At 41.7% G+C, this 16,356-nt stretch overlaps 1 protein-coding gene across 1 annotated transcript in view; it reads left to right on the top strand.

The window, feature by feature from the left end:
* The window catches only part of tfr1b (transferrin receptor 1b), a gene marked incomplete at its 5' end in the record, with an annotated part of 53,883 nt that overhangs the window by 9,145 nt on the left and 28,382 nt on the right, over positions 1-16,356 (top strand). The window contains 5 exons of the mRNA XM_080752386.1: positions 2,364-2,465; positions 9,917-10,054; positions 11,243-11,327; positions 12,277-12,399; positions 15,262-15,357. Of these exons, the coding sequence (XP_080608512.1) occupies positions 2,364-2,465; positions 9,917-10,054; positions 11,243-11,327; positions 12,277-12,399; positions 15,262-15,357 (544 nt within the window). The remainder of the gene's footprint in view (positions 1-2,363; positions 2,466-9,916; positions 10,055-11,242; positions 11,328-12,276; positions 12,400-15,261; positions 15,358-16,356) is intronic.

Here is a 16,356-nt window from a genome sequence, read left to right as displayed (position 1 = left end):
GTAGATCTGATATTTTTTGGCAAATGTTCCGCCCCAGGATAATGGCTTTTGAATATCGCGATAATACCATAAGTCGCAATTTCTTTCGTCACACAATAATCGCGACATGACGTTTTCATATCGTCCCATCTCTAGTGTGGTAACGTAACAGTCTGCTTTCACAAATGGTAAATGGTGCATTTATATAGCGCTTTTATCCAAGGCGCTTTACATACATTGTGCATTACATTCACCCATTCACGCACACATTCACACATCGGTGGTGGAGGAAACCATGCAAGGCACCAACCAGCTCATCAGGAGTAACTAGGGGTTCAGAGTCTTGCCCAAGGACCCTTCTACATTAACTCAGGGTGAGCCCGGATTCGAACTGGGAACCCTTCAGGAACCCTTTGTGCTCTAATAACGGTTTCTCTACCCCTAAGCTATGCTGCCCCTTTCATAAAACCATTAACAAAAAGAAAAAAAAAGAAAACTCAGTGGCGTCAGTTCAGAAAAAAAGCTAAGGTATGGCAACATGACTGGTGTCTTGCACGCGTGCCTTCGCTCGCATGCAGGCATGATACATTTATTTTAAGAAGTTTCTAGGGTTTCTTGGGCTGATATGGCAGCCTGGAACGGTTGTTCAAGTGCAGCTAAACTTGGCATGTTAGTAAACGTGCCACAATTAACAATAATTGCACCTGTGCAGCTGACCTGCGGAACCTGGGAATATACCATTCTGTCAAGATGGGGAGAATATAATTATAATACCTTGTTAAAGTGACCATTTTGTTACATTTTGCATTTGTAGTTATTTTACTGTAATTTAACAACATAATAACCAGCACAGATAGACAAAGAGACATTCATGGATTTCTATTTTAAAGTAACTTGTATTTTCCCCCCTGGACCCAGGGTATGGCAGCTGCATACCCCTGCCATACCCAATTGACGCCCCTGAGAAAACTGCACCCATCGTTCATGGGCGTTGTGACATCAGATTAACGCTGTAAAACGACTAGACTGGAACTCCCCTTAAAGGGATATTTCACTTTCAAAAAAACTTTTGGTCATTTTTTTCATCTAATCAGGCTTTTATGAACACCCTCAACAGATTTTAATCTGCTTGATCCAATATTTAGATAGTTGATGTAAATGTTACCAGGCCCTCCAGGCCCAGGGCCTCTCCCCACACACACCCATTGTAACTTCAAACTCCATTTTAACCATGATAGATTCATTAAAAACACCCATTATTTTTCTGGTGACTAATTTTTGACCTCCTAATACGTGAGCAGGCCGTGTTTTTTTTCTTTTTTTTTTTGATAACTTTTTCATTGATTTTTAAGATTTTTTTTTTTTTTTTTTTTCCATTTTCCCAAATAATTATTAAAAAGAAATGAAAAAAAAATATGGATAAAGCACGACCTGCTCACGTATTAGGAGGGTAGTATGAGTCACCAGAAAAAATAATAATGTGTGTTTTTAATGAATCTATCATGGTTAAAATGGAGTTTGAAGTTACAAATTATGGATGTGTGTAGGAGAGAAGCCCATAAGCTGTTTCCCTGTTGAAAGTGGAATATCCCTTTAACCGTATGCTTTCACAAAACCATTAACAAAAAGAAAACCGCACCCATCATTCATGGACGTTGTGACATCAGAGTAACGCTGTAAAACGACTTGTCTGGACTGGAACTCCCCTTAAGTCTATTTCCAGTAAACTGAACGTCAGGCAGGGATTGTTTTTATAGACACAGTATTTGTGGAATGAGTTTCCTGGAGAAGCAAAGCGTTCCATTCTGATGATCGTTGTGAACTGATTCAGACTTCTGATGAATACAACCTACAGTAAGCATACAGTATGACTCACTGGTTTACTGTAAGCTAACCCATTTAGGGGCCTAGAATTATTGAAATCTTTAACCAGTGAAAAACAGCAGATCTACAAGCTCACAGCGCGGCACCGAGTGCCGCGCTGCGAGCTTGTAGATCTGCTATTTTTGAAAAAAGTCGTGAAAACGTGTGCAAATCTTTGAATATATCTGATCATCAGAATGGAACGCTTTGCTTCTCCAGGAAACACATTCCACAAATAAATCGATAAAAAAACATTTATCAGAAGTCTGATCAGACTTCTGATAAATGAAACATACAGTAAGCATACAGTATGACTCATAGGTTTACTGTAAGTTAACCCATTTAGGGCCTAGAATTATTGAAATCTTTAACCAGTGAAAAACAGCAGATCTACAAGCTCACAGCGCGGCACCGAGTGCCGCGCTGTGAGCTTGTAGATCTGCTATTTTTGAAAAAAGTCGTGAAAACGTGTGCAAATCTTTGAATATATGTATATTGGGGGGGGGACCCCCGGTCCCCCCCCCAGGGGACCGGGGGTCCTCTGAAGCCTCTCTGGACTGGGAGGACATCACCACACTGCTGAAGGACCGGCTGAGAACTGAGGCCTTCGAGGAAACTCTGAGGTAGGAGATCAGCACATGATCTTTGCTTTTGGGTCTCCATCCGGAATCATTGATCCCTAATTCTATCACCAATCAATAGAAACAAAAAGTCATTTTGGGGGTGAACTAGTCCTTATACTATGTAACTTTTCCAATAAAACAAATCTTAAAATTGTCCTAACTATTAAATCGCTAAAGTTTTAGAACCCCCACTCCGTTAATTTCAGCCCCAAAAGCCTTTTCTTTATTTGTTTTCTACTGAACCAGTGAGCAATGACCAGGGGCTGCATTTCGCGGCAAAATTACTTCATTAGTATAAGTTGTCTCCAGCATCATACACTACCGGCCAATCACAGCGCGGATCATACACTACCGGCCAATCACAGCGCGTCTTGCTGTCTCTTCAGGAAGTAGCTTGCTTCAACAGCAGTGTTTATGCTGGTGTAGGAGTCTAGCCGGTTACTCCCCAACGCCTGGTCGCATAGGAATGTGAGACCCCTCTACGGATGCGTATCGCCGAGCTGCAGGCGGTCGCGGTGGTTTTGCGGCCCCGCTCTGGTGGTCCGCGGCGACCCCGGGCGAAAAAACTGCCGGAAAAAGCAATACCGCTACTGACCAGTAGTTGAGCAACTTCCATAGAATAGCTTTAACACATGGGCTGCCATTGTTTTGGTAATTATTTGGCCGTAGAGCGCCGTCGTTCACTTGCGTTTTATTTTGAAGAGCCCCGGAAACCATGTGCGTGTGCATGTTGTGTAAATTGACGATCTCAAAATGGACCTCAGTTTGGTTGCATTCGGTCGTGAAACTAAAATCCTAACCGCTGTTCGAAACGGTGTCAGACCCCCGGGCGGGGGATACGTCAATATAGGACATGGAAACACTTTGTTTTCAGTGTGGAGATTTTATTATGCTTGTTTAGAGCAGGGGTTCTCAACCTTTTCAGGCCGCGACCCCCAAAATAATCATATTTTAACTGGGGACCCCCCCACCCTGACGAGCACTAAGAGTTGAGGCTTTACATTTTGTATGACACGGTTCTATTGTGAAAATAGCAGATCTACATGTAGATCTGCTATTTTCACAATTTTAATGTTAAAATTTAACTTTTAATTTTTTAACATTTAATTTTAATGTTAAAAATAGCAGATCTACATGCTCACAACGCCTCGCTTTGCGAGGCGTTGTGAGCATGTAGATCTGCTATTTTCACAATTTCTGCCTCAAATATTTGACAATTTGGCCAATGTTAATTTGTCATTCTAGAGGTATTAAAAAGTCCTTAAATTGTCACTTTATAAATGTGCAGATACCCTCTATACACTCAAACCTTATGTTGGTTTGTTTACTGTTGAGTGAGAAAACAATGTTGCACATTAAGTTAATCATCTGGGGACCACCCAAAATAATTTGGGGACCCCCCTGGGGGTCCCGACACACAGGTTGAGAACCACTGGTTTAGAGGGTAGAGACATTTTGTTTTTCTGATGGGTTTGGTTGTCTGTCTTTAATCAATTACTGAGCCATCTAAAAAAAAAAATGTAATATTGTGTAAAAAAGCATGCAGATTAGAGCTGTCAGAATGCAATTAGTTTTTTCGACTCTAATTTGAATATTAAAGAAATGGATTAGAGTTGAATACTTAAATTAGTTTTTCTTGACCTTCAATTGCGAAAACAAATGTGACTGAGTGTGACACGGGCAGTCATTTCGGAAGCCACTACTTTAGACCACAGCTGAAATTACTTATTTTTTATTTTTTTTCCTAAAATGTGATAAAGCCACAAAAGCATGTCATAAATATCAGGCTACATTTCACTTAAACGCCAGAGCTTAACTCTCCATGTAAATAAGACTTTTTTTAATTAATGTGAGAGATCGGGACATAATTCTGTTGGTCCTCCCAAATTTAGAACTTGAATATCTCAAAAGTAGTATTTCAGCATGGCATCATTCTATAAGCCATATCTTCAGCTTTCAAATGAAATGAAAAAATGAAAATGAAAAAAATTCAATGACTAGCCGTCATCCGCGCTGGGACACAAATGCTTTCATCGTGTCACAAATGATCAACAATGAATTTCACTGCACGCCAGAAAGTTCTGCCAACATAGCCTACATGTAATCCCCCGTGCACGCACTCTGTGTGTGTGTGTGTGTGTGTGTGTGTGTGTGTGTGTGTGTGTGTGTGTGTGTGTGTGTGTGTGTGTGTGTGTGTGTGTGTGTGTGTGTGTGTGTGTGTGTGTGTGTGTGTGTGTGTGTGTGTGTGTGTGTGTGTGTGTGTGTGTGTGTGTGTGTGTGTGTGTGTGTGACACCCGACACTGTTGTTTAAAGGGATAGCTCACTTTCAAAAACACTTTTGGTCACACACACACACGCGCGCGCACACACACACACACACACACACACACGTGCGCGCGCGCCGCACACACTACAAATCACACACCGTAGCCACCTGCGTCGCCTCAATAACAGCCTTAGACCAGCTGTGTAACACCTTAAACCCTAGGATCAACTAAACGGTGACATGAGAGGTTTGACGCAGGAGAGCAAAACCACAAATGAAACATCGGTCCCTTACAGAGATGGGAAGTAACGAAGTACAACTACTTTGTCACTGCAACAACGTACTTTTTTCAGGTATGATAAATATATTATTAGTAAACAACAACACCTTCTTATTCCCCTATGAGATACATTAATCCATCACAAAGAAATAAGACAGGAGAGTGATTCAGAGTGAGAATGGAATGTTTACTATGGAGAGAGAGTATTCAAGACAGGTACAGAAATAATGGTTTAATGGTTCGTGCTCCCTCTGACAAATGATGTTTTGACATGAGTATAAGTATGGCCATTTGGTCAGTCAATGGATGACGTTTCAACAGTTCATAGGATGTTCCTTGTCCACAAGTGGGTTCCATACGTGGCAAAGAGTTCACAGGTTCCTGAAAGGATGTCCTTCACTGGTGTCTGCATGACACCAGACTGAGCCTTATAAACCAAAACAATTCTCATTGTTTTAGGTACAGGCTCCATGGCAGTAGATAAGGCCTCATTTCTACCAGACAGAGACCTTGTAGGTATGGTACATGACATTATACAACACATAGTTAGGCTCTCAATGGAAAACAGGCTCTCCAACCGTGCATATAGGGATGGGTATCATTCACCTTTGAATCGATACAATACCTTTTTCGATACCTGGGAATTGATACAATACCCTTTTCGATACCATTTTCGATACTTTTTATTTATTATTATTATAATTATTATTTGCCTTTTTCTATGGGCTATTTTAGACACCAAAATAGGCTATTAAGCCAGTTATTCAGCCATTTTCATGTCAAGTAGGCCTAGTAGTAGTAGTAGAGTAGTTGATGTGACTACTATTACTGTTATGGCTGCTATTGTATAATTCTATTGTTTGTCTACAATAGAATATACACATAATAATAAACATTATAGACTATTGTCGGCTATTTTCCACAGTAACGAGTGTAGCCTACTAAAACAGTCATTAAACTCTCAGTAGCCCAACTGTTACAGATGCGACCGGCCAGGGGTGCGTTCCAGAGTATCGAAACGAGGTATAGTTCGTTTTTACGTGAACCGATAACGAGCACTACTGCACTGTCTCTCATCAAGTAAAGAAATCAGCTGCGTTGGTCACGAAAGACAGCAATCGCTCCTCTCTCCCCGCACTATGCTAGGCGGCTAGGCTAGCGGTTTTCATGTGACGTTCAGGGACACAGTAGCTAAATGTGGCATTAAGAAATTACAAATTCCTATCGAATATCTTAATTACAATTAAATGAAGTTGACGTTTTTTTTTTTAAGGGCAACAGTTGTATAATAGCAATATTACACTTGAGGGTGTGGGTGTATCTAATTATTGTACCGACTGCGTTGCCGCAGATATTGATATCGCTTAATTATAGCATGACACAGTCTGAGGGTCAGGTGGTCAGTTGGTCATCAATATGAATTGATAAAAAGATGATATGAACCACAACAAAATACCTAACAAGGTATCTGTACTTTACTGAGTATTTATTTTCCTGAGTACTTTTTTTTTTTACTTTTATCCGTTACATTTTTAACACAAGTATCTGTACTTTCTATCCGCTACATTTTCAAAACAGGCTTGTTACTTTGGTCTTAATGCTAAATATTAATGTTGCGCCGCTGCGCGGCAGATCAAACACAATGATCAGAGTGCTGCTGCGTAGAGGCTGCGGTGACGTTCTGGCCAGAGCTTGTAGATCTGATATTTTTTGGCAAATGTTCCGCCCCAGGATAATGGATTTTGAATATCGCGATAATATCATAAGACGCGATTTCTTTCGCCACACAATATAATGACGGTGCAGAAAAGGAGGGGGGGGGGGGGGGGGGGTTAATGGGGGGGACTCACTTTTCACCTGTCGTCAGGGAGAAAAGATGACTACCTACGCCTCTGACCTCCTGAAAGATGGATTTTCAGGGCCGTTTTAAAGGAGGCCAGCGAGTTGCTTGTTTTAAGGGAAATAGTCAAGGAATTCCACACTTCAGTGGCTGTGTTGTAAAAGGAGAAGGATTAACCCGTGACAATGGATGTCATGACATCAGATTAACGCTGTAAAACGGCTTGTCTGGAACTCCCCTTAAGTCTATTTACAGTAAACCATGAACGTCAGGTAGGATTCCTTTGAACATACAGTAGATGTGGAATGAGTTTCCTGGAGAAGCAGAGCGTTCCATTCTGATGATCGTTGTGACCTGATCATAGCCTAGTAAACTGACTCCTCCCATCTTCTGTTCGAATGAAGGCAGGAGGAGAGACTGGTTTACGAGGCTAACCTGATCAGACTTCTGATAAATGAAACGTACAGTAAGCATACAGTATGACTCATTGGTTTACTGTAAGTTAAAAGGTTGTGACCTGATCGCACTTCTGATAAAACATCAGCTCATGACTCACACACCAAATTCTGGGCCCTGGGTACAAGGATTCACTGCGGCCCCCCCGTGGATGTTCTTCATAGGGGGAGGAGGGGGTTTAACCCATTTAGACTGGGAACGCATTGTCACGCTTTATTTTGTGCTTTAACTATTAAAAACAAAAAAAAAACAAAAACAGATCTACAAGCTCACTGCGAGCTTGTAGATCTGCTATTTTTGAAGAAAAAAAAAACGTTTCTTTGAATATCCTTTTATGTTGTTTTGTGATTCCGATTAGAGAAGGGCAGGTTTTAAAAACAAATCTGGAGATAGATTCTGAGATGAAGCCATTTTCCTGCAGATCCTTCCATCGCTTCCAATAACGTTGGATTCTGTTCCTAAGATTGACAACACTGTGGAGTTGTCTCCGCCGTTATGTAGGACATAATATATGAACTGGAACATTTATTTTTAGCGTGGCACAAATATATAAAATATGGGATGGGGATCCGAACAGAGCATGTGAGCGGAGTGGAGCGGGAACGAAAGCCGCTCTGTGCTCCAGAGGGCTCTTGTCCCGCTCGCTTGTCACTCTGGTCGGCCACCGGGCCGCTCCGCTCCACGCCGCTCCGTCGCTCACCTTGATTTGCGCATCTCTCGCTCCGCGCTCCGCTCAGGGTCGTCAATCAGAGTCGGCAGCCAAAATTAAAAAAAAGTATTTTGCTTCCATGTCCGAAACACTTTCTCCTTTGCTTTGCCACAACAAGTGTTCCCAACACAAATGCCTGCTGTAACTGGAGAGCACCCTTCAATGTTACAAAAGACGCCATCTAAGGCATTGTGTTTTTTAATAAGACGGGCAATATTAAATCCAGTTGGTTATTGATTAATCACCACATTTGAGAAGGAGGCGACTTGTGGCGTGTGTTTTTCATCAGTGTCACTTGCATTTCAAATCGCGCTTTCTCCCTCCTGCGACATGGCTGCACTGCCATGGACTGCACTCGGCACTGTGGCGCGCAGATATACGAGCTTGTAGATCTGCTATTTTTGAAAAATTGTGAACATTGGAATTTTGACCCGATTTTGACCCGATTCCATAAGTGTCTTTTGAATCCTTCTAAGGTTTTTTGAAAAACCAGTGTTTCTATGTCAGTGGTTCTCAAACCTTTTCATGTGAAGGACCCCCAAAATGATATGTATTTGGCCACGGACCCCCATCTCAAAATATCTAGTTCCAGGGACCCCCCAGAAGCAAAACTTGAGTTACAAACGTTCGCTTTGAAAATACATATATTCAAAGATTTTCACACATTTTCACGACTTTTTCAAAAATAGCAGATCTACAAGCTCGCAGCGCGCTGGGAGCTTGTATATCTTATATTTTTTCACTGGTTAAAGCACGGGTCTGCAACCTTAAATGTCAAAAGAGCCATTTTGGACCAAAACATTTATACAAAAACCGCCTGGAGCCGCGAAACATATTTGACCTTATAATGAAGGCAACACTGACTATTTGTATATTAGCCAATCAAATTAGATTGAAATACAAAAAAATGTAAATGAGTATTCATCAAATAGCCTATGTTTTTGTCAAAATATTCCCTGCAACAAGATCACTTTGGAGAACATGGCACACCACTCTGCAGCGAGCTATTTGGTGCTTTGAGTTTTACTTCCATCCATCCATCCATCTTCAACCGCTTATCCGGAATCGGGTCGCGGGGGTAACAGTTCCAACTGAGACTTCGAGATTTCCTTATCCCGAGCAACTTCCTCCACTCCTTCAGGGAGTATTCCGAGGCGTTCCCAGGCCAGTCTGGAGATATAATCCTTCCATCTGGTCTTTGGTCTGCCACGGGGTCTCCTCCCAGTGGGACACGCATCGAGGACCTTCCTAGGAAGGCGCTCGGGGGGCATCCGTACGAGATGCCCGAACCACCTAAGCTGACTCCTTTCCAAGTGTAGGAGCAGCGGTTCTACTCCAAGTCTCTCTCGGGTGACTGAACTTCTCACCCTATCTCTAAGGGAGATACCAGCCACCCTTCTGAGAAAACTCATTTCGGCTGCTTGTGTGGGTCATGACCGAAAGTACAAGCGGCCGAAAGTTTTACTTCCATTACAATATAATATCACCAACTTTTTTTGTTGTTTGATTTGACTTCTCACAGCAAAGCTAAACCAGCAACATATTGGCCGTGAAGGCAAACTACTCTGTCCACAAGCTATTACATTCCTTGTTTGTCTCAGTTATCTTTTTTTTTTTTTTTTTTTTTTGCATTGTAATCCACAGTGTAGCAAGGAATCACACCGGTTTGTTAATAAACGTGTCGTAGACTATGACGCAAATTTTACAACAATAAATTAAAAATAAACATTGTTATTTCCATATGAAATTGTATAAAGCTACGGGGAGCCACTAGGAGGGATCTAAGAGCCGCATGTTGCTAACCCTAACCCCCGGGTTAAAGCATTCAATAATTCTAGGCCTAAATGGGTTAAACTCTGTTTGTCTCATCATGTCTCCTATCTCCTACCATGTCTCCTAGTCTCCTAGACAAGCCCAGTCGTGCAGCAGGAAGTGCAGAGGACATGACTCTAGGAAACCAGATCTACAAGACCTTCAAGGACCAGGAGATGGATCCCTGGACGGACAAGCACTATGTCCAGCTACCAAGACAGGACAGGTAGGAGAGACAAGCACTACGTCCAGCTACCAAGACAGGTGTGTGTGTGTGTGTGTGTGTGTGTGTGTGTGTGTGTGTGTGTGTGTGTGTGTGTGTGTGTGTGTGTGTGTGTGTGTGTGTGTGTGTGTGTGTGTGTGTGTGTGTGTGTGTGTGTGTGTGTGTGTGTGCTGGACTTTGCCACTTTTCAACCCATCTTTTTTTGCGAATTATGGATTATAATTTATTATGATAATTTTGGGCGTTTTTTCTTTTTTCTTTAATCGAATTCTTCCTTTTATTTTCGTTGTCTTTTTGACTATTTTAATATGTTCAAAATAAATGAATGAAATGAAATAGGGCCTATAATAGGTCCTCACTAATGTTCGTAATAAAATAGCACCATTTTTTTCCTACTTGGTCTAAGTCTCTTAGGAGAGCTGTGGGAAGTTCAGAAAAGTCGAACTATTTTTGAAAAAGTCAGGAAAATTTGTGCAAATCTTTGAATATATGTATTTTCAAAGTGAACGTTTGTAACTCAAATTTTGCTTCTGTGGTCCCTGGAACTAGATATTTTGAGATGGGGGTCCGTGGCCAAATACATATCATGTTGGGGGTCCTTCACATGAAAAGGTTTGAGAACCACTGACATAGTAGTCTCTCAAGAACAGACTAACTGAGCTCCAGTTGAAGTGAAAAGGACCTTTTCTTTGACGATGGCTGGCCAGATTGCTGACATAGAAACATAGGTTTTTCAAAAAATCATAGAAGGATTCAAAAGAAACCTATAGAATCGGGTCAAAATTCGAATTTTCACAATTGTTCAAAAATAGCAGATCTACAAGCTCACAGCGCGGCACTCGGTGCCGCGCTGTGAGCTTGTAGATATGCTATTTTTCAATAGTTAAAGCAGTCAATAATCCTAGGCATAAATGGGTTAAAGCTCCTGTCCTGGATAAAAGCACACCTTCCCAAGCGTTCTGTATTTCTATAATAAACCTTGTCTTGTTGTGTAAATACATGTGATATCAGATCATACCGTCCTCCTACTGTTGTCCTCTGTCACGGAATCTGAGCTGTGTTGGATTAACGTTTGTCCGTCTGTCCAATCTCCTCTCTGATTGGCTGTAATGACGTGTCCGTCTGTCCCATCTCCTCTCTGATTGGCTGTAATGACGTGTCCGTCTGTCCCATCTCCTCTCTGATTGGCAGTCAGCGTCCCAACCGCGTGCTGATTGGTTCCCAGGTGCTGGAGCCCAAGGGTTACCTGGCCTATAGCGCGACGGGAACGGTGGAGGTGAGAGATTTACATGAACTAATTCATTCATTCACTTCTAATTAACTAATGTATAGCTTGTGTTTAATTTGAGCTTGTAGATCTGCTATTTTTCAATAGTTAAAGCATAAAATTATTCTAGGCCTGAATCTGTTGATTAACTTTTGGTGGTAGTGGATCAGGGGTAGAGTGGCCGGATGTGGTTCCCAGGCCGGTTCGATCCCGGGCTCCCCCAGACTCAGTGTGGAAGAGTCCTTGAGCAAGACTCTGAACCCCTAACTGCTCCTGATGAGCAGGTTGTAGATCTGCTGTTATCGGCTAAAGTGCTTTTGCTCAATTCAGTATTTAGATATTTGATACAGGCTTAAAGAACAACTTTGTTTTTTTACAACAAGGGTTCATATTTTAGATTGCAATCAGAGAAAAGAAAAGGTGAGTGTTAAAATGTTTTCATTTGCTTCGTTCTATTGTTTTATCACGTTTACCGTGCTAAAATGTGGGGCATGCGTACAAGTGGCTAAATATGTCTTTTTAGACACAATAAGCCAGCAGTTTCTTTATTGCTATTTACAGTAACACTTCTAGCCCCCATAAGTCACATCCAACCATGAAAGGTTGCGTTGTATCTTGGGAATGGGCTTATTCTGTGTGAAATGACATATTTAGCCACTTGTACGCATTCCCTCAACCACTGAAATAAGAATCTCTAAAACAATAGAAAGAAGTAAATGAAATAATTTTAACACTCATCTTTTATATTCTTTAATTACAATCTAAAATATGAACCCTTGTTGTAAAAAACTAAAGTTGTCCTTTAAGCGAACTGAGTGCAATATTGCATTGGTAATAAATACAAATTCACTGTGTGTGTGTGTGTGTGTGTGCGCGCGTGCGTGTGCGTGTGCGTGTGTGTGTGTGTGCGTGCGTGCGTGCGTGCGTGCGTGTGTGCGTGTAATGTGTGTGTGTGCAGGGTGTGGTTGTGTATGGTAACTACGGGCGACCAGAGGACTTGGCGGTCCTGCAGAAAAACAACGTTGAGCTGAAAGATTGTGTGTTGCTGCTGCGAGCTGGGATGATGCCCCTCGCTCAGAAGGTAGGGGGGGGGGGGGGGGGGTTAGGGTTAGGGTTTTGTACTTGATATGATATGATCAGGGGCGTCACACCAAAATCTGGGCCCTGGGTACAAGGATTCACTGCGGGCCCCCCCATGAATGTTAACTATTGAAAAATAGCAGATATACAAGCTCGCAGCGCGGCACTCGGTTGTAGATCTGCTATTTTTGAAAAATAGTGAAAACGTGTGCAAGAAACCTATGTCAAGGACCCCCAAGATGATATGTATTTGGCCACGGACCCCGATCTCAAAATATTTAGTTCCAGGGACCCCCCAGAAGCAAAATTTGAGTTACAAAAGTTCACTTAAAAAATACATATATTCAAAGATTTGTGCAAATTTTCACGACTTTTCAAAAATAGCAGATCTACAAACTCACAGCGCGGCACTCGGTGCCGTGCTTGTAGAGCTTGTAGATCTGCTATTTTTCAATAGCTAAAGTTACTAGAGCCCCTCCTCCACCTTGGGCCCTGGTAACTCAGTCCCACTTTCCTACCCCTTGTGACGCCCCTGGTGGTGGGTTGGGTTTTGTACTTGATATGATATGATTATGATATGATATGATATGATATGATTATGATATGATTATGATATGATAATGATATGATAATGATATGAATATGATATGATATGATATGATTATGATATGATTATGATATGATTATGATATGATAATGATATGAATATGATATGATATGATATGATATGATTATGATATGATTATGATATGATATGATATGATATGATTATGATATGATAATGATATGATAATGATATGATAATGATATGATAATGATATGATATGATTATGATATGATATGATATGATATGATATCGTCCACTGTCTGGCCAAAACCTCTCAACTCCATTTTTTAGGTTTTAGATTTTTTTTTTTTGCATTTTAATGGCCTCCATGAAATTCCTGCCCTCCCTGGCCGTGTTGCTTTCTAGCTTCAGGTGTATTAATGTTCAGAAACCCAACGTTTATTTCACAGTCACCACAAAGCATGTTGTTCTTATGGTGTTCGTCTATGGTGCATTACTGCCATCTTCAGGAAGTAGTGTGTTACTGCTCATTGTGTCTGAACACTGTGCTAGATTCAGTGATGGGGGAAAAAAAACCAAAACAAAGATTCCACAGCCAAATACATGTCATTTAGACGTGAAGCCGTTTGAGAAGTACATTATAGCCTACTGATTCAGCAACGTGTCAGAAAACTGTTAATTCTTTAATGTCAAGGTTTGAATAGATTTAGTAAACCTTTTGGTGACAGACCTTCATCATATCTCTGCTGTCGGGCTGAAACCTCCCAATTCCAAAATGTTCATTTTCTGTAAAATGATCTCAAGTGGAGTTAGGAGGTTTTGACCGAAGGGCTTTTTACTACTTTTCATTGGTTCAATATTATTTTAACCAACACACATTGATTGATTGATTGATTGAAGACTGTATTGTCAGTTTGCATAGGAAAAGGTACAGTTTCATCATGACGGTAAGTTCACTGGTACAAGGTCTACTAAAAGGAGATCCTAGAAAAGACTAAGCTTATTTCCACAGGAAACCATTGAAGTATCTCATATAACATTGAATGACAGACGGATAGAACACAGTACTAAGCAGTAGATATAGTCAGTAAAAAAGAAAAAAAGAAAGAACAAAATACAGAAAGTCAATACAAACAGTAAGTATATACAAAGAAGGGGCAGGGTAGGGTAGGGCTGGGCTGGGCTGGGTTTGTTTTTACCGGTTGGTTTGACAGAAAGTGTGGAGTTAGGAGGTTTTGTCCCCAAGCACTTTTTACTACTTTCCATTGGTTCAATATTATTTTAACCAACACTCAGATGTAAAGGGTGTTCAATAGCCCTGATTTATGCCAAAAAAAATCTAAAACCTCAAAAATGGGAGTTAAGACGATGGATTCTGAACTTCCCACTCAGTCCAAGTCTCCTAGGAGACTTGGACTGAGTGGGAAGTTCAGAATCCATCGTCTTGTGACATCATCATTCCCCCCCCCCCCCCCCCCCCCCCCAAAAAAAAAATGTTGAAAAAAATATTTAGATTTTTATTATCGCGAGAACAATGGCTTCCACTTTAAAATTGCAACTTTTCAGGAATAGAAAGCCTGCAGTTTCTATAAGCTGGATTGGCAATCGATGATGTCACAAGACGATGGGTTTCTGACCTGCCCACAGTCCTCCTCTGAGGAAAAAAAAAGAAAAAAAGCTAATTTTGAGTGAGGACCAATTATATGAACATAGGTTGAAAAGCGGTGGAGTGCCCCTTTAAGTGTCCCTCTGCAGGTTTTCCTCTCCTAGTAGAATGTTGTCATCTAGAACTGTAAAGTTTGGAATCAACAGTTCAAATGTCTTAAAGTATTCTGCTCTTATGTTATTATACTTGTCACATTTTAATAGAAAGTGCGTCTCAGTCTCTACCTCAACCGTGGTACGGTGACCACACACTCTAAAGGTCTTTGCACACAGGCGCGTTTATCCGCACGGATAAAACGGACAATTTCATTTTTTTAAAAGAAAACAATGATTCTCTACGACCTCATGCACACCGGATCCGAATTAGCCCTGCGACGAGTGGCTGCGGCCGTGCGTTTTTTTTCTCGTTCGAACCCAGTTGGATTCGTGCGTCTCGTCGCGTGCGGTAAAAAACTCATCACTCCTTTTATGACTCCTTTTGGGATCCGCAGCGCCGATTCCATGCAGCATTGCACACCAAATCCAATGCGTTTTATTCATGCAGCAAACGGAAAAAACGCAGTCCTGTGTGCAAAGGGCTTAACCATAACACTAACCCTAACCCTAATCTATTGATAATGTCCCCATCAGGTTTCTAATGCAGCAGATGTGGGGGTCTCGGCGGTCCTCATCTATCCGGACCCCCAGGACTTCAACTACCAAGCTCAGACTGAACTCTACGGTCACGTGAGTACAAACATCTACCAGAGGCGTCAATTGGGTATGGCAGGGGTATGCAGCTGCCATACCCTGGGTCCAGGGGGTGCTGGTTATCATGTTGTCAAATTACAGTAAAATAAAGTGCAAAATGTAACAAAATGGTCACTTTAACAAGGTATTATAATTATATTCTCCCCATCTTGACAGAATGTTATATTCCCAGGTTCCGCAGGTCAGCTGCACAGGTGCAATGCATTATTGTTAATTGTGGCACGTTTACTAACATGCCAAGTTTAGCTGCACTTGAACAACCGTTCCAGACTGCCATATCCAGCCCAAGAAACGGGGAAAAAAATAAAATGTACTTCTTAAAATAAATGTTTCGTGCCTGTTGCTAAGGTATGGCAACATGACTGGTGTCTGTCTGTGCCTCCGACTGTGTTGCAGACACAGAGCCGGTGCCCCTTTAATGCAAACCACATTATACCTGTTGTCATATATGGACACAGGCCATATGTTTGCCTGTGTCCTTTTAAGCCCATATATGAACATCAGAACACGTCATACTGATGACATTCAATATGTAACCATGGCATTTTTTGTTGACTCCATGTAGTGTACGTGATGTCAGAGCCTTTTATGAAGTGATGTCACAATGAGTCAGCGCTTTCATTTCTAACTATTATTCTAATTTCCTCTCTGGTCCATCTACAGTGGGGACCCCCTACACCCCAGTAACTCTATGTGTGTGTGTACAGGTTCACCTAGACAGTGGGGACCCCTACACCCCAGTAACTCTGTGTGTGTGTACAGGTTCACCTAGGCAGTGGGGACCCCTACACCCCAGTAACTCTCTCTATGTATACAGGTCCATCTAGGCAGTGGGGACCCCTACACCCCAGTAACTCTCTCTATGTATACAGGTCCATCTAGGCAGTGGGGACCCCTACACCCCAGTAACTCTCTCTATGTATACAGGTCCATCTAGGCAGTGGGGACCCCTACACCCCAGTAACTCTCTCTATG

The sequence above is a fragment of the Nannobrachium achirus genome, assembly GCF_963921795.1.
Source record: "Nannobrachium achirus genome assembly, chromosome: 21".
Lineage (NCBI taxonomy): Eukaryota > Metazoa > Chordata > Actinopteri > Myctophiformes > Myctophidae > Nannobrachium > Nannobrachium achirus.
This window is presented reverse-complemented; position numbering and strand designations above follow the sequence as displayed.